Below are 27,007 nucleotides of genomic sequence, written 5' to 3' on the forward strand. Positions count from 1 at the left end.
AGAAGCGTGACTGGCCATATATGGAGCGTGTATTGAGTATACAGGGTTTTATGAGGTCAGATCAACATATGGAATGTTAGAACAGGTCAGCTCCATATATGGAGATCTAAGGGTGGCAGCGGTGGCAGTGTCGGGCCTTAATTTCCGGGCCTGTTGAGAACTAGTTTTCGCCGGCTGCGAATGCGAGGGACAATATTACATGATGTCATGTGTAATTGTATAACCTTATATCTCCAAATCCTTCATTTATATTTTTTCATGAATGAACATCCTACTTCATCATGCAAGAGTGTTGCACAAAAGTATAGTGAAATTAGCCGATCTACAAGCTTACAACACGTCACATCGGCTAGTTTCACTATTTTATTACATTTTTTTAATTGTGATTAAAAAAAAGGTTTCGGACATGCAAGGTTTCCACCCAACAGTGACAACATATGCGCATGGTACAATTGAAGTGTCCACCAGATGGCATATAGAGTATTATTCTCATCATTACTGCTGAGAAGGGCCATACTAGTGTTCTACAAAGTGAGTGTTAATAAAACTCTGAGAGTGTACAAATGGACCGATAAGGGTTAAATTGACACACTGGGTGGCTTTACTGTGTTGTTCTCTTTTTCTGCCTTTTCTGGCTCCCTGTCATGGTCAGTCATGTCAGCGTGTACGTGACAGCTGGACAGCAGAGAGGTGCAGGGACAGTCACTATCAATCAATCAATCAGCATGTATTATGAAATCCTGGACTTTTTGTACAGAAAATAAACATATACTCACTGCTGTCCTTTAGACCCTATAGTCACCTTGGCAGGCTGCTTCCTGCCCCGCAAAGTACACACTACAGTACACAGTACACACACAACATAAATGTACATCTGCTGGAACACACTCATATACGCACGCACACACACACACACACACACACACACACACACACACACACACACACACACATAATCGCATATACAGTACACACATTAATACACTGTGAACACCCACACACTTCTTGATACACTTTTGCTATAAATGTGGCATGTGTGTGCACTCAAATGTTTGTCCGTGTGTGTGTGTGTGTGTGTGTGTGTGTGTGTGTGTGTGTGTGTGTGTGCACTCAAATGTTTGTCCGTGTGTGTGTGAGTGTGTGTGTGTGTGCACTCAAATGTTTGTCCGTGTGTGTGTGTGTGTGTGTGTGTGTGTGTGTGTGTGTGGTTGCGCACAATCAGTCGGAAGTGTTGAGTCAGCTTGTGTTACACCCCGCTGGCTGTCCCCTGACACTGACCAATGGAAAGCCACTTCCTATAGTATTAATGGGCCCCATTGTAAATGTATTAAACATTTACAGTATTAGCGATGGCAGTAGTTCTCGCATTATGCTACATGTATACGGGCAGTATTGATGTGCCAAAACTGCCATCTATATCGTTGTTATTGTATCTCCAAGTTTTGACGTTTTATTTGGAAATGAATGCCCTAATTTATCACACAAGTGTCGCACAAAAGTAGTGAAAATAATAGATCTGCAATCTCACAACACGGCCCATTGGTATAACAACTAGATATTATGAATGGTTTTAGCGCTATGGTTTAAAATAATAGATGAATAGTTCCAGTATTTCTTTATTTTGCCATTGAATCATTCATACTTCATTTTACTAAATGCTAACAGTTATGTGTAATTAAATTGCGAAAATAAATGTAACTGTAGTCAATTACAAAGACAAATGTGTCAAATCAATTACTGTTACTAATCAAAATGAGTGATTACAAAAAGATTACAATTAAATATCTATAGACAATAATGCCTTTTGTGGACATGCTGATTCTTGGTTTAACATCAACACACGCATAGATGTTATATTCTCTGCAGAACGTCAAGAGTAAGATTCTTGACAGTAAACAACTAATACTCCTGTTATTATGCATTGCAACTTAACTGTTTTTAATATGAGCATAGTGTATAAACTAATCATGATTTAAATGTTTTGAATGTAAATGTATCCTATTACATTACAGGTTGCATTGACAAACTCTTGCCTGAACCTCTACTGTGTTGCATTCTCAGTGCTTTTGATGCTACAGTTAGTACAGTATGACTGTATGACACATGGATTTACCTCTGGGGTTCAATAAAGGTGTATCTCATCTTATATCTTATCTCAGAATTATTGTATTACTTATTACAATTTTAGGAGGACGATCAGCAACTTGTGACATTAGTTACATTTCAAAAGTAACCTAACCTAAAGCATTGCTTATTCATTCATAATAGCATAAACACAAGTTACTTTACATCTGTACAGTGCTGAGCTCAACTATAGCATGCTACAGTACTTATCTACACTTTCCTGTTGTCCTTCCAGTCTCATGCTCATGCAGGGGGGGGTGCAGAGAGGGGGCCCATGCATCAGGGTGGAGGGATAGGTAAAAAGAGGGGAAATAAAAGAGATCGACACATACACCTACCCTGTAGTAGTCCGTACTGTAGACATCTCTGGACATCCCGAAGTCTCCAATCTTCACCAGCAGATTTTCACCCACCAGACAGTTCCTGTAGAACAATGGTAGATATGCTGTCATGAGTAGACGGCAGAAAACATCAACAAGCACCACAGGATGGTGCACGTACTGTAGGGCCCAATGTTCTTATGTCATATAGAGCAGAGGTTCCCAACCACTGGTACTAGTTAGGGCTGTGCTGAAATATCCATATTGATATACCGATACTTCCTCCCGTGATAAATAATCGATACGCCAGCGGCAAATATCGATAAAATCTGGGAGGAAAAACGGGTCGCGGACCGTCCGTAACGGGGGATAATTCCAGGAGGAAAAACGGGTTGTGTAGCGTCCATAAAACAGGACAAAGTTACTTATTACTAGTAGACTAGTAGCCTTTTATGCATAAAAGGCAGATCTGCTAGCAATATGGGCAATATGGCCCCATGTTGCTAGAATATCTACCTTTTATGCAACGAACTCTGTCTCTCTCTCTCTCTCTCATTGTGAACTTACAAGAGTTAGATCACTGCAGTTGCACTGTTCATATAAGCTGCTTTGATATTATAGGAAATAGCCGACCATATATTTTATTTTAATTTTATTATATGTGTCTTAACCTAACTGTAGGCCTAGATACAGATATGGACCACAGTACTGTCATAGTATACTGTAGCCTATCTCAGTTGAAATTATATTGTGACCAGATTTGACTGAGGGATTTTTTTCATGTCAATATTATGAAAGTAGGGAATCATAGCTTCAAATAGACATTGGTTGTTCAAGTTAAATTGATGTGTTGATGTTATTACTTTTTTTTTTATAATATTTGTTTTATTTGGAAAGAGCAGTACATTACAGATAGCATTTTCACATTGATGTTATTACTATAAGCAATATTGTTATAAGAAAGTTAAAATGACCAATGAGCACCTGCAACTGCACTGTTTAATATTCCATGAGGACTTGGTTTCAATACATGAGCCCAGCACATTTTACTGGGTTCTAACTGACACAAAATGTGATTATTCATTATGATCGGTTTGAGAAGTAGAAATATAGGCCTCCTTCTTATAGCTGCCCCTTCCAATAAAAGCCCGTTATCAGAATCGGTTGAGACAAATAAAAGCCCAGATTAATAATTGAGGATTTACAGTAGTATTTCCTGATTATTATTAAAAAAAAATCATTTTCAGTTGCAGATATTGTGATATATCGTTGATGAAATCTCTTGCAATATATTGAATAATGCAATATCGAATATCGTGATATTATCGTTATCGAGGGCCTAATATTGCCACATATATCGTATCGTGAGGTACCCATATCATCCCACCCCTAGTACTAGTACCACTGGTGATACTTGAGCCCCCCTCTGGTGGTACTCAGAGCGCCAAAGTCTGATTTACACATCCTACCTACCTAGCCCACCTCCCTGACAATATCGCCGCGGGACGGGTTGTTAATTTTTGGACCACAATTCTTAAATGAGACGATTCTAAGGTTGCCCAATGTTCCAATGTTATTTTCCATATAGAACGAGTGACATCAGGACTTTGGTACTCTATAGGAATGACATCCAAGCAAAATGACAATGGAACAATGGTCAATGGAAGTCACACTTTCTCCATATTTGTCATCCATGTTCCATTTCTGCAGTTGTTTGAATACAGGATATATGCAGAAATGCAAATTGCTTTTGTAAACAGCTACAGACACGGAGCCCATCATATTTAAAACGGCTACATGGATTGATTCAGCGTATAACATGTGGTGACTGACAAACCTGGTGGCCAGATCGCGGTGTACAAAGTGTTGTGATGCCAGGTAAACCATGCCAGCTGCTATCTGCTGGGCGATATGCAGCATCTGAGACTGTGTGAGCTCCAGGCGTGAGCAGTTCTGGCCCTCTGCCATCAGAACCGCATCTGGACCATGGGCCCTGCAAGGGAAAGAGAGGAGTTTTTAAATGTGCACTTCGCATACTATATGGATACATAGGTTGGAACAGGAAATGTAACTTACAGAATATAATTCTGTTCTGTCCATTTCTTTATGTTAAATACTGAAAGCCGAGAAGGGTGGGGGATACTGAGTTCAATGGCGTTCAATATTCAATATTCTGATAATAATTACTTTGTTCAGTGACAAAATCATCCCGTCTTTCCAAGTCAGTAGTAAACAGAAAATACATTGGCGTATTATTATTAGGCTCAACTTATGTAACTTAGATAGCATGTTCTGTAGACAGAGCACTCTATAGTGTATGCTTTGTTTCATTATATAGATATTCCACTGTTCGCTTACGTATGAGTCTTGATGACTATTTGTAATGTCTTTTCTTGTCGTACCTGAGGAACTTGTTGAGGTCCCCGTGCTTCATGTACTCAAACACCATAATGAGAGGGTCACTGTCCACACACACGCCGTAGAACGTCACAATGTGCTCGTGCTGGAGGTTTGTCAGCAGCTCAGACTCACGATGGAAATCCTTCCTGGCATTCTCACTGGCCTCTTTGAGAGTCTACACACACACACACACACACACACACACACACACACACACACACACACACACACACACACACACACACACACACACACACACACACACACACACACACACACACATTTAACATTTTAACATGTCCACATAAGTGATACAATACAAGGACACAAATATTTACATGGTGCTGTAAAAATGTACAGTCAGCAAATAACACCCCTCAGGGGTACAAGTGACATCGTCATATTTTGCGGCTCCCAATAATAGGAGAGATTGCACGGAATTTTAAAGCTGCTTTTTTGGCATCCCAAGTTGTTTGAAGCCTCTTACAACCAACCTATGTAAATGTCCTAGGCTGCCTAAGATAAACACAAGTAGTACACGCATGCACACACACACACACACACACACACACACACACACACACACACACATTCAGACATGGTGGTACGTAAGTGATATTCCAATAAACGTATAATTTAAAGGACGAAAACATATGACACAAACAAAAATACACGGCCACCAATTCATCACTTTGAGTGAGCAGTCAGTCTGTTCTGATTTCTTTGGCCCGTGTCCATTGTGAAAAAGCTGTCAGTGGCTTATTCCAGTAAAAGTGAGTTATTGCAACTTGCACAATCTGAAATTACTGGCACCGAGCAAGGAAGGATATAACGGCAGCCCAAAGAAATGAGTACATTTTATATTAATGCAAGTGATTACAATGTGCAATAATGTTTACATTTGTTCTATTCCCTCGTTCCCTTTGAAACCAATCTTTGTCTCGGTCGCCATGAATAAGGGAATCTGTCATGATGCTTGTATAACACAAGCAGCGATGGTGAACAGAGACTGTTTCAGGAAATGAAAGTGATACAGGGCCCATATCATTTCGCATCTACAGAAAATAAAATATAGAAAATTTGTCTCGTGCTACATGAATAATTGATTGCCCTCGGACTGTATGTGACATGGATATACGTTGGCGTTCCACCTTGAGTGTGTACGTGTGTGCGTGTCAGTGGTTCTGCCCGTACTAACAGTACTGGTGTAAGGATCCCATTACAAATAGGTCTAAAGGACAAAGAGGAGATGCTAAGAAAGCTATAGGAAGGAAGCGACTAAAATGGCCCCTGTAACCTTTTGACCATAATGCTGAGATGCCAGAAAATGAGACAGACCGTAACTCCACCCTCTAATACTCTCAACCAATTAGGTATCTCGAAAACAGAGGCTGGGTCATGTACATTACAGGATGTAATATGATGCCACATGATGGTGTTATGTAGGATTCTTACAGAATACATGCAGTATGTAAACTTACACGCCAATCTCAAATTTGAAACACAAGTGGTATGTCCTATAGATATGACATTCGATCCTGGTTACTTAAGCTGTGTCTGGACTCAAAATGGGATGAGGGTGAAAGGCTGAAGGGCAATATACATTTTACGGAATATATACCATATTGTGCCCGAATATAAGACGACTCTGATTTTAAGACGACCCCCATTTTCCAAGGCTCATTTGTGGAAAAAGAACATTGAATGTCAAATAGTCTAGTCCCCGATTATAATACGACCCCGTTTTTTAGGATATTTCCATTGGAAAAATCTTATACGTATAAAAGTCTTATACGTATATTCAGCACAATAGGGTATATATTTTTTTGTTTTTTCCACTTCTGCAAAATGTCGGCCTTCTTGACCACTGTTTCCTAAACACGTCGGAAAATATCCACGCATACCTACAGTATTTTACACGCACATTGACTATGGGCCAATTAAAGGCAATGAAAGGAGATGGGGACCGCACACTAGTTTCAGGCAAAGGATTTACTTTATTTCAGCTTAGCGACTAAGCTGAAATAAAGTATAAATCCTTTGCCTGGAACCGGTGTGTGGGCCCTATCTCCTTTCACAAAAAAATATCCCAAATAATCATAAACATCCCAAAACATCTAAGAAATTCCATAAATTCAAAAAAAGAAAAGAAAACACTTTACAATTAAAAAATAGCAGAGTTCATGACGTGACGCGAAGCGACATCTTGTGAGCTGTGAGCTTGTACATCTGCTGTTTTTAGTAGTTTGGGTCCTGGGTCCTTTGGTTATTTGAGCTAAAAGGTTTTGAAACCAAGAGACTATATGTACATTACTGTATATCTGACTATTAATGTACATACAGTATAGACCCTGTTCTAGAGCCTATATGTACATTACTGTATATCTGACTATTAATGTACATACAGTATAGACACTGTTCTAGAGCCTATATGTACATTACTGTATATCTGACTATTAATGTACATACAGTATAGACACTGTTCTAGACTTCTAGAGTATATGTACATTACTGTATATCTGACTATTAATGTACATACAGTATAGACACTGTTCATCTGACTATTAATGTACATACAGTATAGACACTGTTCTAGAGTATATGTACATTACTGTATATCTGACTATTAATGTACATACAGTATAGACACTGTTCTAGAGTCTATATGTACATTAATGTATATCTGACTATTAATGTACATACAGTATAGACACTGTTCTAGAGTCTATATGTACATTACTGTATATCTGACTATTAATGTACATATAGACACTGTTCTAGACTCTATGTTCATTACTGTATATCTGACTAGTGCAGGTACGTCAAGAACAAATTTTCTTTAATGTTCAGTCATAGAGTCTGCAGCTATTGCACTATAGCTAGTGCCAATGAAACAACAAATGATTACTTTCACATGTTTTAATCAGTCAATACATTCAGACTAATGAGCAACATTAACTCTGGGACTGTTACGGTAAGATGGAGAGAGCTCCTTGTTGATCCATGATCCACTATTGTGTTCTGACTCACTGAACTCGGGCTCAAAGCCACAATATTGTGATCTTAGTCATCCCTTCTACACACTTTCAAATCCCCGGAGAAATAAAAGGCAATCAACAACCCATAGTGTGTGAATGTACCGACACACATGCATGTGTTAAGGTCCACTGCCAGAACATTATTGGAAATGACACATGTGTATGATGGATGGTATGCGCAGTGTGTGTGCGTGTGTGTGTGCGTGCGTGTGTGCGTGTGCGGGTGCGTGTGTGTGTGTGTGTGTGTGTGTGTGTGTGCGTGTGCGTGTGCGAAGTCACCCCTGTGTATAATATGACCATAAACCTCACTACTGTATTATGGCTGACTGCTGGCTGATTGATAGTAGCCAGTAACAACAGCACCATTAGGCTCGATTAGTGCCTGTTAAGGTTACTGTAATGTGGTCTACCGTACAGTACATGGGACCACATGTTTCTGTAATGTTGTGTGTATGTGCGTGCGTGTGTGTGAGGAAGCATGTACGGGTGGACGCAGAGGTGCAAAGTGTGAACACTTACACTCTTAAGTAAGTACAGACACCTGAGGGAGAGCGCAAAATGCAACGACGGCAGATATTGTTTGCAGAATGAGGGCCAACGTCAAAGAGGAGTCAAGTATCTCTTTTCAACCGCAAAGGATCACCCGGAACCCATTATAAAGAAATGTATAAAAAGCAAGGCTTGTAGATGAGGAACTTTGGTGATTTTTTAATGTTCGGATATGCACACCGGGAGCACACTCACGTATCAGCTTGTATTGCTGTATAGCTCAGTGCGCTATATCCGAATGCACCCTATAAGTTTCCAAACTCAGGTTTGGTACTACTGTACATCCTGAGCAGGGTCCATACTAGGTTCTTATGTGAAAGTGAACCGTAGCATATGGAAACAAATCCATAAGGGCCAACGAGAAGGATCCGGAGGAAGGGGGTCAAAGAGGTGGTAATGGTAATTTAAATCTGAGAGTGTACTAAGGTAACTTTTTTAGGTATTTCTAAATTTGTAGAGTTCAATTTACTCTCAGTGTAGGAAACTGGACTTTGCTGTACCCGCTGGCCTTGGTCATATACATTCCTGTTATTTATAATGGTAATAGAAATCTGATGCCATCATCACTACAGTGGCTGTGAGACAAAATAAAATTCCTTTCTCCTTCTAAACCCATACTATGTCAAAACTAAATTAAACTAAATAAAAGAGGAGGAAAAAAGTGAATAAATAAATGATTCTCATCTTGCCACCAAACGTGCTGATGTTTTATCCAAGTTCTCAATTGCTTGGATTTTCTGGTATCATCCAAGTGCTATACAGTATGAACTAAAGTGGAGGCATGGAGGTTGTGGTGCGGGTGGGGAGTCATGTATAGTTAATGAGAAGTTCTCCACCAATAAGGTCTAGTTTCACCGCAGACTGGCAGAGAGCATTCATGGTGGAAGCATGAACGGATGGATGGATGGATAGGATAGAAGGATGCCACTGACATCCTACTCCATGGGAAACCATTCAATTTGACCCCGGAAGTCGGCGGTTTCAGTGTCATTGAGTCTTTCGCTGACCCAGAAACTCCTTGACGAAAGGGTGTTTGGGAGCAGATAAAATAAGTTTATTTTACATCTTTACATATAGATGCATCTCTTTACATATAGATGCATCTGTACAATACATATTTCGTATAGATGTATTGTATAGTGCAATATCATTTAGATATTAGTTTTTTAATTTATTTTCAAATTTCAGTTGCAGCAACTCGTTTTCGAGGGGGTCCCAATGTGTACCTGGACTTGTCCCATGGCACACCAGTGTGCCTCGGCCCACCATATGTTAACCACGCTATACAGATCCTATATGGAAGGATGTAATGTAATTTGCACAATGTTCCAAATATACTGTATCTCATATATCTTGTCAGCAAGGGCTGCAGAGCGGCCATAGCTGAGTGGGTAGCGAGGCCGCCTGGGAATCGCATGGTCGCCTCTTCGACCTTTGGCTCGCCCAGACTACATGTAGAAGTGTCCCTAGACAATTAACCCCCAACAATTCCCCCTGTGTGCTCATCTGAGCAGCCATAGATCTACCTGCTGAAAACATAAAAGCAATTGCTGTAACCCCTCCTCTGGGAAACAGAAAGTACTCCTTTTCCATGACGGGTAATAGTTTCAACTCCAGAATTGCAGTATGACTTTTAATATCATGCCAACAATCATTATTTTGATTGGAATGTACCGTAGATACCTCATATTGTACCGCCTTGATATTGAACCTACTGTATATATTTTTTCTTCAGAGAAGAATATGTTGTGTTCTATCACTTATTCCAACAGAAAATAATAGGAATTGTCACTGCTTTGAAGGGTTTTGCTTACTGATGGATACAGAATGTAAAATCAGTGCGTGGCTGCCTATAATAAACTAATGTATGTACAGTACCAGCACATTTTGAACGTAATATCAATGTACTGTGTACTACAGATTATGCACTTTTAAACCGTTGCTGCCACATGAAGACATCAACATTGCAATTAGTTTAAATGTCATTAAATGCATTCCTCAATTTACATCTAGTAAATGTCATGACTTGAAGGATGTGTGTTCATTATAAACCTAGAATGTCTGTAGGCCTACATTTCTTTAGTTTACTGCTGAAATCCTTTGAGGTTATTGTCATTAAACAGCAGCAATATATAGGTAATAAACCAAATCAAATTTATGAAAATAGTAAAAAACAACATTTAAAAATGATCATGCATATTAACACTAATTATTCACGATAGAAATATGTAAAATAAAATAAAACATACTGTGTATATATAGGTTGTAATATGATAAATTGTCTTACCTTGACAGCCACCAGTATCTTGTCTTGGTCAGGGGAGAGGTTGTAACACTCAGCTAGGAACACCTTGCCAAACGCCCCTTCTCCCAGCTCTCTCTTCAGCACTATGTTATGCCTCTTGATGTGCTGGACAACTGATGGTTAAAGACAGAAATCAGTTATCACATTTTAATCATGTCTATCATGTTTTTTAATTCAGCATTTATCTACCATTTCTACATCATTGTATTAATCCAAAGCATCCTTTCATGGTTTGTTCCATTTGCAGGACAATGCTGAACGTTTTATTTTATGTTATTATTTTATTTATTTTATTATTATTGGGCTTTTATCCCTTGATTGACAGGACAGTCGGCTGACAGGAAATGGGGAGTGACAAGCAACAAAGGCCGTCGGTATCGGGACTCGAACCCCCAACGCTCTGTCAGGCTACATGAGCCTAACAGTGCGTTTTAACAGCGGGCGAGCATCGGCCGACACATCGCCCGTTATCGCGGATAACGGGCAAATTATATATAATGGATGAATTATTTGTATCTTTTCGGGCGACAATGCTCCGCCCACTTTTCGACCATCGCCTGTGCGCCTGCTATCGCCGGTAGTCGCCGGATACCATAGACAAATAATGCACTTCCGGAGAATTCGTCTGGCTGTCGCCCGCTGTTAAAACGTACTGTAAGTGCCTGGACAGCTACAGTATGCCAGTGATCCAGGCCTACACCAGTGATCCAGGCCGATGCTTAGTGTTTTAATTGAAGTCGGAGTGCATTCCATAGTGACCTTCTATAGTAGCATCGTCGGTCTCCCCCTGCTCTTTTTCTTGGCACAACTCAGGATACTCTCTCACAAACACACACACACACACACACACGCGCGCGTTCGCTGACACATGTGCATGCACACACACACACACACAAAGCCTAAAATCGTCAACAAACCAACTCTGTGTCGGTTGCTAAGTAACTTCTTGTGATTCTATGCCCGTTAATTTTCCGAATGCTTGGCATCTCACAGGGGTGGGAGGGGCATGGGGTGGGAGGGGCATGGGGTGGGACTAGGGGCATGGGGTGGGACTAGGGGCATGGGGTGGGACTAGGGGCATGGGGTGGGACTAGGGGCATGGGGTGGGACTAGGGGCTTGGGGTGGGAGGGGCATGGGGTGGGACTAGGGGCTTGGGGTGGGAGGGGCATGGGGTGGGACTAGGGGCTTGGGGTGGGACTAGGGGCATGGGGTGGGACTAGGGGCATGGGGTGGGACTAGGGGCATGGGGTGGGACTAGGGGCATGGGGTGGGACTAGGGGCATGGGGTGGGAGGGGCATGGGGTGGGAGGGGCATGGGGTGGGACTAGGGGCATGGGGTGGGACTAGGGGCATGGGGTGGGAGGGGCATGGGGTGGGACTAGGGGCATGGGGTGGGACTAGGGGCATGGGGTGGGACTAGGGGCATGGGGTGGGACTAGGGGCATGGGGTGGGAGGGGCATGGGGTGGGACTAGGGGCATGGGGTGGGACTAGGGGCTTGGGGTGGGAGGGGCATGGGGTGTAGGGGTTTGTATGGAGGCTACTGGCAGTGGCAGTCTACTGCCACACATTTTCAGCCAATTCCTAGGTTCTAAAGAGCGCAGGCAGCAAAGTGGCTCCGATATATTGCAACGAATAGCCAAAAACTCCTCTTTATCAAAGATTATGATGCCCTGGCCTCGTGTTCACTTCACAGAATGAATATGGGCACTCATAGGCGAACGTTCAACACAAATATGTGAACACACATTGATAAGAAAAATAGACGATCTACAGTATAAGCGTTGTGAGCCTGTAGATTGGCTATTTTCGGGGTGAGATTTGCCTACAAAGTACCTGTGTGTATTTTAGTGTTTAATTAAGTGGTAAGAAGACAGATCTCTTCCTGCACAGTGGCATGAATATACATTTTCTATTGTCTGCATACAAAAACAATGCTGTACACACACAAATCCATCCAACAACATAGTATACACAAACAAACATACAGTACAGTACTCTACACAACATCTGCCACACACATGTACCCGCTCATACAACATCCATACACATGCAAGCATGCATCCTTAAACAAGTACACATACACACAAGCACACACGCACGCACACACGCGCACACACACACACACACACACACACACACACACACACACACACACACACACACACACACACACACACACACACACACACACACACACACACACACACACACACACACAGAGAGAGTATCCACACCAGGACTCCCAACAGCTGAGATTTATCTGTGATGTGATTAAGAGATGCATTTGAAGGAAAGCTCTCCACTCACAATATCACATTAGAGCCCAGCTAGACTCTCAGAAGCTGCATCGATCTACACCATAACCTACTGAGAAACACCATAACCCAATATTCCACAGACAGAGAGACAGGGACAGGAGAGAGAGAGGGAGAGAGAGAGACACACACACACACACACACACACACACACACACACACACACACACACACACACACACACACACACACACAGTCTGGGAGTGAAAGAGAGAACCAAGTACTGTACTTGTAGTGTGGTGGAGGAAGCTACTGTAAATGTGTGTTTGTGTTCAGCATGAGCATACACACATACGCTTGTGTACAGTATGTTTGTGTAGTGTGGTGCGTGCGTGTGTGTGTGTGTGTGTGTGTGTGTGTGTGTGTGTGTGTGTGTGTGTGTGTGTGTGTGCGTGTGCGCATGTGTTTGTGTGGTTACATATACTGTACCTTCCTGTACACGTGTGTGTGCATGTGTGTTCATGTTCGTCCCTGAAGACACAGACAACATCTTCCAAAACAACATTAGGTCAACGATCTCACTGCACCCACAATTCCCCGTGTTAATACTACTGCATCATGAATTCAGATCCCACATGTCAACTGCTGACCGTTTTAAACAACTCATTATCTCACCACACCATTCCCTGCTGCTGTGGTCATCTAATGGGAGTATACTCCGTGGTCACACCTTGCACCAGTCCCACTCCCACTTAATGATCAGCCTCAATAAATTAATGTCTGGAGACCAGCAATTTCCCCTGCACTCGTTTGTAACAGCTGCGTTCTGAGGGGTGGTTTTGACTTCCTCCTTTTTTGTATGGTTCTAAATGATGGTTGCACTGCAAAGCTGGTCTTGTATGGATAATTATCAGGATGTCACTGTAAAGTAAACACTGGTCTCACACTTCACAAAAAAGGCAAATAAACACATGAGATTCTTTTCTTTTTCTTAAACGTACACACCCTATATACGTACTGTATCCTACTGTAGTTCAGTGGTCCCAACCTGTTGGTCTGGATCCTCAGGGGGGTCCACACATGATTTTGACGGGGTCCCCAGATGACAGTGAAGTGACAATTTAAGGACTTCTAAGACCCTTTTAACCAGTAAGATGAGGGCGAGAAGCAACCTCACCCTTTATCTGCCTGGGAGACGGCAGATGGCAGACTGCTGGGCGAGCGCTGGCGCTTTGGCATGGGGGTTCAGATCAACATATGGAATGAATTCTGTACTGGCCATATATGGAGCGTCTCTTGAGTGTACAGGGTTTAATGAGGCGTGACCATATATGGAGGCGTGATGTCATGAGGCGTGACCATATATGGAGGTGTGATCATGTCACAAGGCGTGACCATATTCTGTATGGAGTCCTTTCTTTCTACACATTTTTCACTATTTTCAAGAATGAGGGGAAAAGATGATAATGCTGTTTTTGAATGTCAGCCATTTGTCCCCCCATGCAGCTTTTACTCCATCAGAACTCATTTCAGATGCATGTATTCCTGATTCACTCATAATTCTAGCACACAGGGCACTTTTTAATCAATAACTTTCAAAATGAATGTCAGGACATATTATTCTTCGTCTACCAGACATCCAGACTCTTTCCTTTACAGCCAAGCTGCCTGTCTCATTTCCCATCCTCCTTTCACCAAGACTCTCCCCATCTCTTCCTTTTACTCCATGTTACACTACATATCCCATGTAGGCAGGAAGGGACACTCCAAAAGCAGATGAAAAACTTTTTTTTTTTACTGCTTCATCAAACTTTATTTGCACTAAATGTTTTTGTCTTATAGCACCTAACAACGCTTAGACTGATAGACAGACCAATTTGAATCATATTGGATGTAAAATGTCCTACAATAGCTGTCATATTGCCAGGCCATTAATACATTGCACTAAAAGAGTGTGAAAGCGGATTCAGCCACATGTAAACAATCACCCCAACCTGCACAGTATTGATGGATGGGGTAGGTGTTAGACTTGGTGCACATGGGCCATGTCAGAGCAGTGAGATCAGAGACGTTGGCTGCGATGTCAGTGCTTTGCAGACGACAGGAAAACAGAATTCTTCACACGATCGGATCCCCCTGTCCATTTTGGGGATACTGTTGAGAGCAGTAATTGCTTTCTCTATCTCTCTCTCTCTCTCACACGCACACGCACGTGCAGTTATTTCCCATCACCATCGGTCATTTAACATTCACCTCTACATGTGTGCATATCTCATTAAAATAAATCCTATTTTCCATCCTGTCCGTTCCTCCCCGTGATAGCCTCCAGTACAGCTATCACTCCTTAATCATCAGCATCCAATTATTAATGTCCAGACACCATAAAGCCCTCTCCTCCCATCCCTTAATGAATCACTGTCTTCCCACCCTCCTATCAGGCATCCCACCCATCCTTCATGACCGCTCCTCACACCTGTTAATCACCACACTCAAAGAATAATTAATGTCTGCTGAAATTATATTCCCCATCAAGCATCTCTCCGCCCCTCGCTCTCCCGCCGTTTCCCCTTTCCATCTTTTCTCCTCATCGGTGTTGCCATGTCTGCTTATCATAACTGACTTTGCGGGCTTGTTTTCCCATAAAGTCGGTTTTATTGTTAGTTTCGACCTTGCGGGTTGTTGGGTGTTTGTGTAGTTGTGTAGTTCCTTAATTTGGTCTACACATTAAGGTTGTTTAAACTTGACATGTTCATGTCAAGGACCGCCAAATTAATATGAAAAACAATGAAATATATTGCGTCAGGGACCACCATACAAGATTTTTGTTAAAATGTAAAATTCAAATGTTTTGACATTTTTATCAGCTATTCTCAAATAGCTACTAAATGGCAGAGGCTCGTGTGACCTAAAATAGTCGCTTCTTTTGGGCTTATTTTCATAGACCTGGTTGCTGCTTGCTTGTTACTCTCGCAAAACCTGGAAACACCGCTCCTCATCCATCCATTCCTCCCTTTGGGGCCACCTTTCACACATTCCAGCTTGCTAAATAAATGAATGGACTCTTCATCCGTTTGTCCCTGTCCATCCTCACTCTTTGTCTGCCAGCGTGTATGTGTTTTCCCTAAGCACGCGCCACGCACATAAGGATTTGTATTGACAAACTGTCACAGAGTGTTAATGATGTGTTAATAATAACATGTGCGGTGTCATGTTAATATGTCTTCAACAGAGGCCATTGTCATCTCTTAACACATTCTATCATGTCTTTACTTTCTACAATGTGTTTTAGTATCATTTTCAGTAGATGTTTAGCATCCTTTAGGGTAGGCCATTTTTCAGTAATGATCAACATTCTTTATCCTATAGCGCTCCCATTGCCTTGGGCCTTTTCACACGCACGCACACACGCACGGATGCACGCACGGATGCACGCACGGATGCACGCACGCACGCACAACACCAAAACAAACATGCACCAAACAGACTCGCGTCCTTCCTGGCAGAGAAACTTCACTACTTTATTTTTCCATCGGAACTTTGTGCAGTGGAGAACATACAGATACAATACACAGATACCCAGGTCCCTATATAACTAAAGCTCTACTACAGTACTTAAAAGCATAATAGATTTGTGCTGCACTGAGCACCTCTTTCTAGTTTCCTATGGACAGGTAGTGCTTTCAGCACTCATGACCTGAAACAGGGACTTAATTGACCTCGTCTTAGCATCTAGCACAGACCAACTGAACCGACTCACCCTCACAGGGCTTCATTAATCGGACCTGACTCCCTCACTCCGTTACCTCTAGAAGTTGATCCGTCACCTCACCTGACTCCCTCACTCCGTTACCTCTAGAAGGACCTGACTCCCTCACTCCGTTACCTCTAGAAGGACCTGACTCCCTCACTCCGTTACCTCTCCCTGACTCCCTCACTCCGTTACCTCTAGAGAAGGACCTGACTCCCTCACTCCGTTACCTCTAGAAGGACCTGACTCCCTCACTCCGTTACCTCTAGAAGGACCTGACTCCCTCACTCCGTTACCTCTAGAAGGACCTGACTCCCTCACTCCGTTACCTCTCCCTGACTCCCTCACTCCGTTACCTCTAGAGAAGGACCTGACTCCCTCACTCCGTTACCTCTAGAAGGACCTGACTCCCTCACTCCGTTACCTCTAGAAGGACCTGACTCCCTCACTCCGTTACCTCTAGAAGGACCTGACTCCCTCACTCCGTTACCTCTAGAAGGACCTGACTCCCTCACTCCGTTACCTCTCCCTGACTCCCTCACTCCGTTACCTCTAGAGAAGGACCTGACTCCCTCACTCCGTTACCTCTAGAAGGTGATCCGTCACCTCAAATGCACGTACAATAGTTTTTCAATTAATTCAACTTTCACGGTTTCCCCTCCTAAAAAATATGTATAATGATAATCTAAATTCTGGCTCATGGGCTCTGGCACTTAAAAATTAAGTACTGAACCACTTCAGAGCCAGGTCAACCAACCAGTATATTCATCAAGCTAACATTATGGACCAATTCAACAATTCAAATCAGATTCTTGATTGACCGGAGTCTGCCAGGGGTCTAAACTACAACCCCGCCGATCAAGCTCACCACAACGTTATAGATGTTAATAATGCTAAAGTCTCAACTTGAAAAAATACTGTAAACAAAGGTCAGCTCTTTTTAAACACGTCTCCGGTGGACAAACACAACCTAGGAATCTTCTCGTACGGCAGTCTTAACAATGTGCTAATAGAGCATATCGTTGGTTCTGGCAGGAAACCATAGTCAGGCCGTGCCTCGTCTCCATTAGCTGATCAGCCAAATCCTGCCAAGTCCTCCACCATCAGCTGACGCTCAGCTGTCAATCTGTCATTGGTAATTGCATGTTATGGAGCCATCTTTATAATTGCCCACATATTGCCCACTCCTGCCGCAGCATTCACACACCCACCCAAAGGCTATAGCTCCTGCTACACCCACCTCCATTCCAGCTCCTCCTTGTATATACTTGTCTGATTTGATCAATGTCAGCGTCTGACGTCAGTGTCTGATGTCACTGTTGCTGCTGCTCTGTATTATACAGACCCGGGGGTCCCCGGGTGGTCCCTGGAGGTTCCAGACCCACAGGAACGCGCCCAGGGTGCCCGGCCCCGTTCTGGCGAGCCGCCCCGCGTCTGAAGCGGTCGAGAAATGACTGTTACCGTGTGGGGGTCCCCGAGGGTCACCCGGAACATCCAGACCCCCAGGAACGTGCCCAGGGGGCCAGGGCGGTTCCAGCGAGCTTCCCCATGTCCCGAAAAGGTTGAGAAATTACATAGTTACCGTGTGGGGGTCCACAGGGGGTCACTGTACTGTGTGTGTGTGTGTGTGTGTGTGTGTGTGTGTGTGTGTGTGTGTGTGTGTGTGTGTGTGTGTGTGTGTGTGTGTGTGTGTGTGTGTGTGTGTGTGTGTGTGTGTGTGTGTGTGTGTGTGTGTGTGTGTGTGTGTGTGTGTGTGTGTGTGTGAGTGAGTGAGTGAGTGTTAGTTATAGGCTGTGGAGTGGCACTACGTCAAAATGAAGGTCATTGAGTATTGCAGTTTTATGAAAATGATTATGCTTCTCTCTCTCCCTCCACCTCAACTCCAACCACACACTGGGTCGGTTAGAGACATTAGAGGGACAAAAACCAAGCAGCAGGTGCTTGACACCAGGGCTAAACGACCTGAAGGGGTCGACCTGAAGGAGCGACAGGGAACGTTAACTTGCATACTTCTACCTTATTCACACCCCAAAACACGGCCAATTGGAGCACCCTGCCAAGCCGGAGGCAACATGGGGAAATGGAATCACGACCCACATGTTTCATTTTGATGAAAGTGGCCCTGAAAGAAATCAAAGCATGTTGTTCTGCTCCATCCAGTAGCCTAAGTAACACGCGGCAGGTTGTCAACAGCGTGACAAAGCCGTGACATGCAGATGTGTTAAAAATGCACCCACATCACCACAGCTTTTCTTACACTTTCTGAAAATTAATGCCACACCTAATGAGACATGTTATTTCTTGTCTTTCTCTCTCTCTCTCTCTCTCTTTCTTGTCTATCTCATTCTCTTTAGCTCTACACCACCCTATGTTCCACCCCCACCTATCTCCTCCTTTCTGGAAACTATGAGATCAGTATTTCTACAGGCTGTGTGTGTGTGTGTGTGTGTGTGTGTGTGTGTGTGTGTGTGTGTGTGTGTGTGTGTGTGTGTGTGTGTGTGTGTGTGTGTGTGTGTGTGTGTGTGTGTGTGTGTGTGTGTGTGTGTGTGTGTGTGTGTGTGTGTGTGTGTGTGTGTGTGTGTGTGTGTGTGTGTGTGTGTGTGTGTGTGTGTGTGTGTGTGTGCGCGCGTGTGTCTAGAGTGTACAGGGTTGGGTTTGATGAGGTCAGATCAGGTCAGCTCCATATATGGAGATTTAAGGGTTTGATGAGGTCAGATCAACATATGGAAAGAATTCTGTACTGGCCGTATATGGAGTGTGTCTTGAGTGTACAGACAGGGTTTGATGAGGTCAGATCAACATATGGAATGAATTCTGTATTGGCCATATATGGAGCATGTCACAATGCGTGGCGGACGCGAGATGCAGGTTTTCATATAGTAAACTGACCTACGGTCTCAATAATGTGCTGTTCCACTGAGCCTATAATGACCTGCACTTATAATACTTCAACATTGTTTTTATTGTTTCATTGTTTTATTATGTTTTTATTTGTTGTAAATTAATGCCCTACTTCATCAGAGTAGAACAACAAATAAAGGCTTCCACCCATGAACCATGGCTAGAACCTTAACCATTAGGTGCTCTATAGAGCGTCGCAGTCCCGCCCCCTTTCATGACGACGCCAGGCCCAGGACATTATTCCCAATGCATTTTCCCCATAGACATTTCGAAACGTATTTATTTAAAGACCTTTTAAGCATCGGACAAAGCCAACTTTTGTCGTGACAAATCATGACAACAAACACAATATTTTGGACCAAACAAATAATTACAAAGAAGAAAAACAACTAAAAAAGTGTTGTAACCTGCCGTTTTTTTCTTTGTTTGGCCCAAAACATTGTGTTTATTGTCATGATTTGTCGCGACAAGAGTTGGCTTTGTCCGTGGTGTAAACGTCTTTAAATAAATACTTTTTGAAAAGTGGAAAATGAACGGCCATTTATTTTCCGGGTCTCGAGGGGGCGGGACTGCGACGCTCTATACTTCCAGCGATTTATTTCCACCTCTACAACAAATCTACATCTACAAGCTCAATCTACAAGCTATTTTTGGCAAATGTTCATCGACATGTATAGAATCTGGACCCTAGTGTACATGTGGTTACGACAGATCATTGGCCTCCATTAGCATTACACTGAGTTCATTATGGACAGGACTACACACGTGCACACACACATGCATGGTCGCACGCACACACACGCACACACACACACACACACACACACGCACACGCGCGCACACACACACACACACACACACACACACACACACACACACACACACACACACACACACACACACACACACACACACACACACACACACACACACACAGTGTAATACTGTATTGACTTCCATTGATTTCCTGATGTTATATACCTGCCCTTAGTCAGTAAATTGTGGTCTGTCTATTGGTTTTATAGCAGGGATGGAAGAACCGCTATAAATGTACCCTATATAACCCCTCCCTCTCTCTCGCTGTCTCTCTCTCTCTCTCTCACACACACACACACACACACACACACACACACACACACACACACACACACACACACACACACACACACACACACACACACACACACACACACACAGATTTATAATTTACTGTTAAGATGAGGCAATAGCCTGGTGCTTTTACTCATAATGTCTCTTCAATGTACTGTACCAGGTCAACGACCTTCCATGCTGTCTGTCTGTCTGTCTGTCTGTCTGTCTGTCTGTCTGTCTGTCTGTCTGTCTGTCTGTCTGTCTGTCTGTCTCTCTCTCTCAGTGGTTCTCAACCTTCAGGGCCAACATATAAATATTGAAAGCGTTGGTGACCCAGCCATCTGACCACCTAACATGGTTTATGTATTTATATATTTTGAATGATCAATCAAGTCATTCTTCAAGGTTTTAGGTTTACATTTATTTTTTTAATATTACATTCTTAAAAATTGCCAATTATTCCCACTCGCAATTTACTCACGGGCCCGGCCCACAGGTTGAGAGAGCGCACACACACACACACACACACACACACACACACACACACACACACACACACACACACACACACACACAGTCACACATGCATACAGTATACATGCTGTACACACTTTCCTTTCAAGATGGACAGCTTATATTCAGCAGTTCCAAGGCCATTGCCATGGTAGCAGGAATGGTGTTGCCATGGTAACCCCATGTATGCACTAACTCACACAAACACAAAACAGAGACACACACACAAGCATGTGCACAGACACACACACACACACACACACACACACACACACACACACACACACACACACACACACACACACACACACACACACACACTACGGTGTATTTGTGTTCTTGCCATTATTAACCCTAACCCACGGGCCGGCCGGGGTCATGAACCAAAACAGCTGATCTCCAAGCCCACGTGTCACACTCATTGTGAGCTTGTATGCGTGTATAAATCTAAATCTAACACACACAACACACACGCACATGCACACACGCACACACACACACACACACACACACACACACACACACACACGCACACACACACACACACACACACACACACACACACACACACACACAGTGCCATATAATAGGGCACTACACTGACGTCAACCATAGACTGTAAAAAATATGGACAAAGCGTTCCCCGGGTCTAACATGAACGTAAAATGAAGCCTGTAATAATATGCTAATTCCTGATGTAAGTCGCCATCTTTGGTACCAGCTGGCCATTGGCTGGCTCCGTTTTGTATACCAGCTGGTCATTGGCTGCCCAGACAACGAGGCGGGACTTCCCCCCTTCTTCTCCGTTGGTTTTTATTTTGACTCGAGTGGGAGGGGAATCCCGATCATAGACTGTAATGGTAGCCACGCCCCTCAGAACATACGCGATGTTTTTTTTTCTTTATGGTCATTTTTTTAATTAATGGGACCATAATTTTCCCAAAAGAATATTATGACATTAGAAATGAGACTTTAAACTAGTGACTGGAAGAAGAAAGTATTCATGACCATGTTTATTAAGGTAATACAGTCTAGGTGAAGTTGGGCCAAAATACATGGGCCTCTATGGAGCTATGGGGCTTTTTGGGTCCGGTCCAGCGCCACAACAGGCCATTATATGAACTACCGATTTCAAATGAGGCTTCACGAAATATCTGGCTGACTGCCCCCCTGACGTCAACGCCTTTGTCTCCTAAAATACCAGTAGCGTCTTGTTGTTGACCCTCCCTTCTCCTCTGTGCTCTCTCCTCATTCGTCTCTAGTCCCCGTCGCTGTCGGGCAGAAACCTCATATCTCCAAATCGATTACTTTATATGATTTTTTCCCCCACAATTTAACGCCCTTTTGTCAAGAGTGTCAAGCACAACTAGTGAAAATAGCAGATCTACAAGCTCACAATGCGTCGCGATGCGACGCATTGTGAGCTTGTAGATCTGCTATTTTCGCTATTTCTGAAAATGTATGTTGCGTTTCCTGAACAGTAATGGTTTTGGACATACAAGGTTTCCTTCCACCCGACAGCGACGTCTTGTACAATCCATACAGCAGCACAGCCACAAGGAGCGAGGGAACTGGTCTGAATCGATTGAATGAATCCAATGTTCATTAGACTGCGGGGGAGGCCAATTAAGAGCAAATTTCTGTGTTGATATAACAGCCTGGCAAACGTGCATTAGATACACAGCTACTGTACATGCATGCACTATACCGTTATCAGTATCTCCATATTTCAACGTTGTGTGTTTTTGCTGCCTTTGTGTTTAACACTGTAGTATGAAGAAGTAGGGCATTCAGATCGCATGTATGCCATGTCAATTCAATCGTGCTGTAACATTGCATGGAAACTCCTCACTTCTTCTATCATGCCAAGTCCAACATTTCCAAATAAGAAGAAATGAACTACAACATTGAGTTCAAACAATCCTAGACGGAAGGAACACTTTTCCTCTTTGGTCGGTGAAGAAGGATGTCCAGCCAGTGAGACGTTACAGTGGAGATTAGTTGCCAGCCTCCAGCACAAACAAAGGGGAGTTATTTTTCACCTTGAGCTCCAGGTATTGAAATGCAGTGGATTCTGGGACAGGGGCCTGGCCAGAGATTAGTGAGCACAAAAGACCCTTTGTTACATTTAATTACAATTATTGTTCAGAAACAGCAGGGAGAGCAGCTGTTCCAAGTTTTAAAGTTCCGGACTGATGAAGGAACATGATAGAGTTGTTGACAAAAACATTAAGTTACAGTTGACCCCCAAACCAGAGTTCATGTGAAGTATTATGTTTTCACATGTTTTCATAATGTATGCCTATTGCCTATGATTCATTCTATAATTCATGTATGGCTAGATCAAATCCACCATTATTCAAATCCAGTTAATTCAAATCATACAATATTTTCTCCAAACAATGTTTTGAGTTGACAGTAACAAAGTATTATGCACACCTGATAGGCTCTGAGACGGGTGCGTATAGGCAGCGCTCAATGTATTCAGAAAAAATGCACATAAAGTGCACAAAGATCTGCACACCGTCAAAACAATATGCAATATGAACACTTTATTTAGGCAACATTTCGGTCAAAGACCTTCTTTAGGCATCTGACCTGAAGAAGGTCTTTCACTGACGGTGGTCTTTGTGCACTTAATGTGCATTTTTTCTGAATGAGTTGACAGTGTGGAAATTTACAAACTTTTGGAGCCTCTATTTGATTGTCACAGCCAGTGGAGAGCAACAAGAAACACGGAGAGACAGACAGGTAGAGGAGTGGCCCATGCGGTACACCCCTTAACCATTCATTCCCCACATCTGTACCCAACATTTGTGTTGTTAAAATATATAGTATAGTTAAACTGATGCGGATGCTATAGTTAGGGGATTTCTAATACTATGTGTGTCTATCTATCTAACTATGTGTTGTCTATCATCGCATGGTGATAGACAAGATTCATATTGTACATATTTGAGTAAATACTCAGACATTATGTTTGTTCATTGTCATACAGACTAAAAGACTAGTTAGTAGTGTTGCTTCAACACTGTCTGCGTCAACTGCTATAAGGAGGATGCAACATGAGGACACTTTATATGTGGCAGGGTCACACTGACCAGCTACTGGACACTTTATATATGGCAGGGTCACACTGACCAGCTACTGGACACTTTATATATGGCAGGGTCACACTGACCAGCTACTGGACACTTTATATATGGCAGTGTCACACTGACCAGCTACTGGACACTTTATATGTGGCAGGGTCACACTGACCAGCTACTGGACACTTTATATATGGCAGGGTCACACTGACCAGCTACTGGACACTTTATATATGGCAGGGTCACACTGACCAGCTACTGGACACTTTATATGTGGCAGGGTCACACTGACCAGCTACTGGACACTTTATATATGGCAGGGTCACACTGAGCTTGTAGATCAGCTATTTTCAGCAAGTGTAAAATCAGCCTGTCATCAAGGCCTGCCAAAATACATTTTAGTCGACTAAAATCTCATGATATTTAGTCGACACTACAACATTCCAGGTGACTAAAATGTGTCTAAAACTAAGTGAAAACTATTCAAGGGATTATGACTAAAACTAAAATTAAATCTTGCTGTGTGTTCTTCACTGCACTGGACATATTAGGACAGCATGCTGGATGCAGGATGCTCATAGGATTAGAACACCTTGTGTTTGGTAGGTAAGAATAGATTTGATTCCGTCTGAGGGTAGGGTATGAGGGTACTGGGTATAAGCTGCCTGAAACTCATCGAAGGAGCTGTTTGTCGCCTGCTACGCGCTTGCTAGATTAGACATGAGGGGTCCTTGACATCATCATGACGATGACCTGATGAAGATCAAATAGATTGAAACGTTGTCAGAGAATTTTCAATAAAGAACGTCTTTCTTGTACCTGTGGTGTGCGGGCTCCATCCACCATCTACTAAAGTTTCTTTAGCCCAGCACCCAGCCTGTCGATGTTTGTATTCTACGTCCGCTCTGGGTCCTTGACATGAACCACTGGTTTAAGCTGATAACCAAATGTTCACATTTCCGAGAGCGTTCCTGCACTGTCCTGGCTTCCAAATATTCCAAATATAGTATTGTTATTGTATTTGTACTTTTACTCCACATCTCTACTCCTTTTAAAACATGTGAGTATACTTTTCCCACCACTGGTACTTCTGGGGGTACAGGCTTTAGTTCCGACATACTATTGATCCGAAACCTCAATCCCTAACCTAACCATAACCGCAAGCACGGGAGCAGCACATGTCGGACCATCGCATTTTCGCATCGCATGTCCCCGCGCTTCGGACCTTTGGTGTGTCGGAAAAGCGTGCGCACCCCACTTCTGGACGACGGTGCTACTTACAGGTGTCAGACTTGAGCAGGCTGTTGGTGCTCCTGAAGTACTGGGGGTTCTCTATGACAGGGATCTTGGTCATGCCGATGATGACGGCGTCCGGACCCATCTCTGAAGAGGACGGCGTGTTGCTGCCATTGGACACGTGGTGAAGAGGAGACGCAGAGTCGTCGTCGTTGCTGATCACAGAGGACGGCCCTGCGAGACAAAATAAGCGGGCAGAAAAGGTTGAGTGAATTCATCACCTATACACAATTCACATTCTGTTGAAGCTTTCAGGAGATTTATTTTGATACCATAACAATAAGGAATATATTCATTATTACTGGGTGGTACTGTCATGTGACATTTGTAAAAGCATGGCTGCCAAGTGATAGACTGCATGGGAATATTACACAAATCATGGAATAAATTTACAGAGAAATGTCTGCCCTTTTTTTTTTGTAAAGGTGTCTGGCAATAATAATAAAAATAAGTCCCCTATAAGGGTAGTGGTTCCCAAACTGTGGGCCGGGACAAACATTGTGAAAATAGGCAATCTATAAAAGCTCACAACGCTGAGTGTCTTTGCAGCAAACACACTCAGTCAGTAGAACCAAATGGCCACTTCTCTGGTCTATGGGGAAGATGGACTCCTCAGTGGGGATACAGTGGAGAGAAATGGCCCCTCATGGGCCTAGAGCAGGGGTGTCGAACTCAACTTGGGGCGAGGGCCGCATTGGTCAAAAGGTCACTTGATGGGGGCCACAACCAGTTGCGGACGCACGCTCGATGTCTCAGTCAGTCACTGCTATAATATCTATCTATCTATCTATCTATCTATCTATCTATCTATCTATCTATCTATCTATCTATGTATGCTCAGACCCAGCCAGCCAGCCAGCAAGCCACACACACAGTGCTCAGACCCAGCCAGCCAGCCAGCCACACACAAGTGCTCAGACCCAGCCAGCCAGCAAGCCACACACATAGCTCCGTAAGGGAGTGGTTGCACCACTCAAAAAATCTTCAAAAAACTGAAGAGGCTACTGGAGATTGGAGAACCTGATTTGGACATGATCTGATGCAGGACAATATTATGTCACTATGACAGAAAGAGAAGATGGGTCTGGCCACATTCATTCACCCCATAATCTCAGTGGAAATTGGGGAATATGTTGACAATAGTCGACAGCTCTGCCGATTAATAATCGATTAATTGAACCCACCCCCCATATTAATCAATATCACAACATGGAGGTATTAGAACTACCACCACAGGGACAGACAAGCCCCAATCTCTCAAGCTCTCAAGTGCCCCATAGCTTTAATGGGACATGTACTGTATGAGCCACCTCGGACATGCATAGAGGAGAAGACCATGAGGGTCTTCTTAACTTTGCTCTTCTGTGCTCCAAG

The 27,007-nt window shown here is 43.2% G+C and overlaps 1 protein-coding gene across 1 annotated transcript in view; it reads right to left on the reverse strand.

The window, feature by feature from the left end:
• The window catches only part of ntrk2a (neurotrophic tyrosine kinase, receptor, type 2a), a 119,470-nt gene that overhangs the window by 9,276 nt on the left and 83,187 nt on the right, over positions 1–27,007 (reverse strand). Inside the window, exons 14-18 of the mRNA XM_083783926.1 lie at positions 25,619–25,807; positions 10,719–10,849; positions 4,847–5,019; positions 4,282–4,437; positions 2,463–2,547 (exon numbers count right to left, since the gene is read on the reverse strand). Coding sequence (XP_083640052.1) covers positions 2,463–2,547; positions 4,282–4,437; positions 4,847–5,019; positions 10,719–10,849; positions 25,619–25,807 — 734 coding nt within the window. The remainder of the gene's footprint in view (positions 1–2,462; positions 2,548–4,281; positions 4,438–4,846; positions 5,020–10,718; positions 10,850–25,618; positions 25,808–27,007) is intronic.

Source organism: Protomyctophum parallelum, assembly GCF_964188405.1.
Source record: "Protomyctophum parallelum genome assembly, chromosome: 15".
NCBI lineage: Eukaryota > Metazoa > Chordata > Actinopteri > Myctophiformes > Myctophidae > Protomyctophum > Protomyctophum parallelum.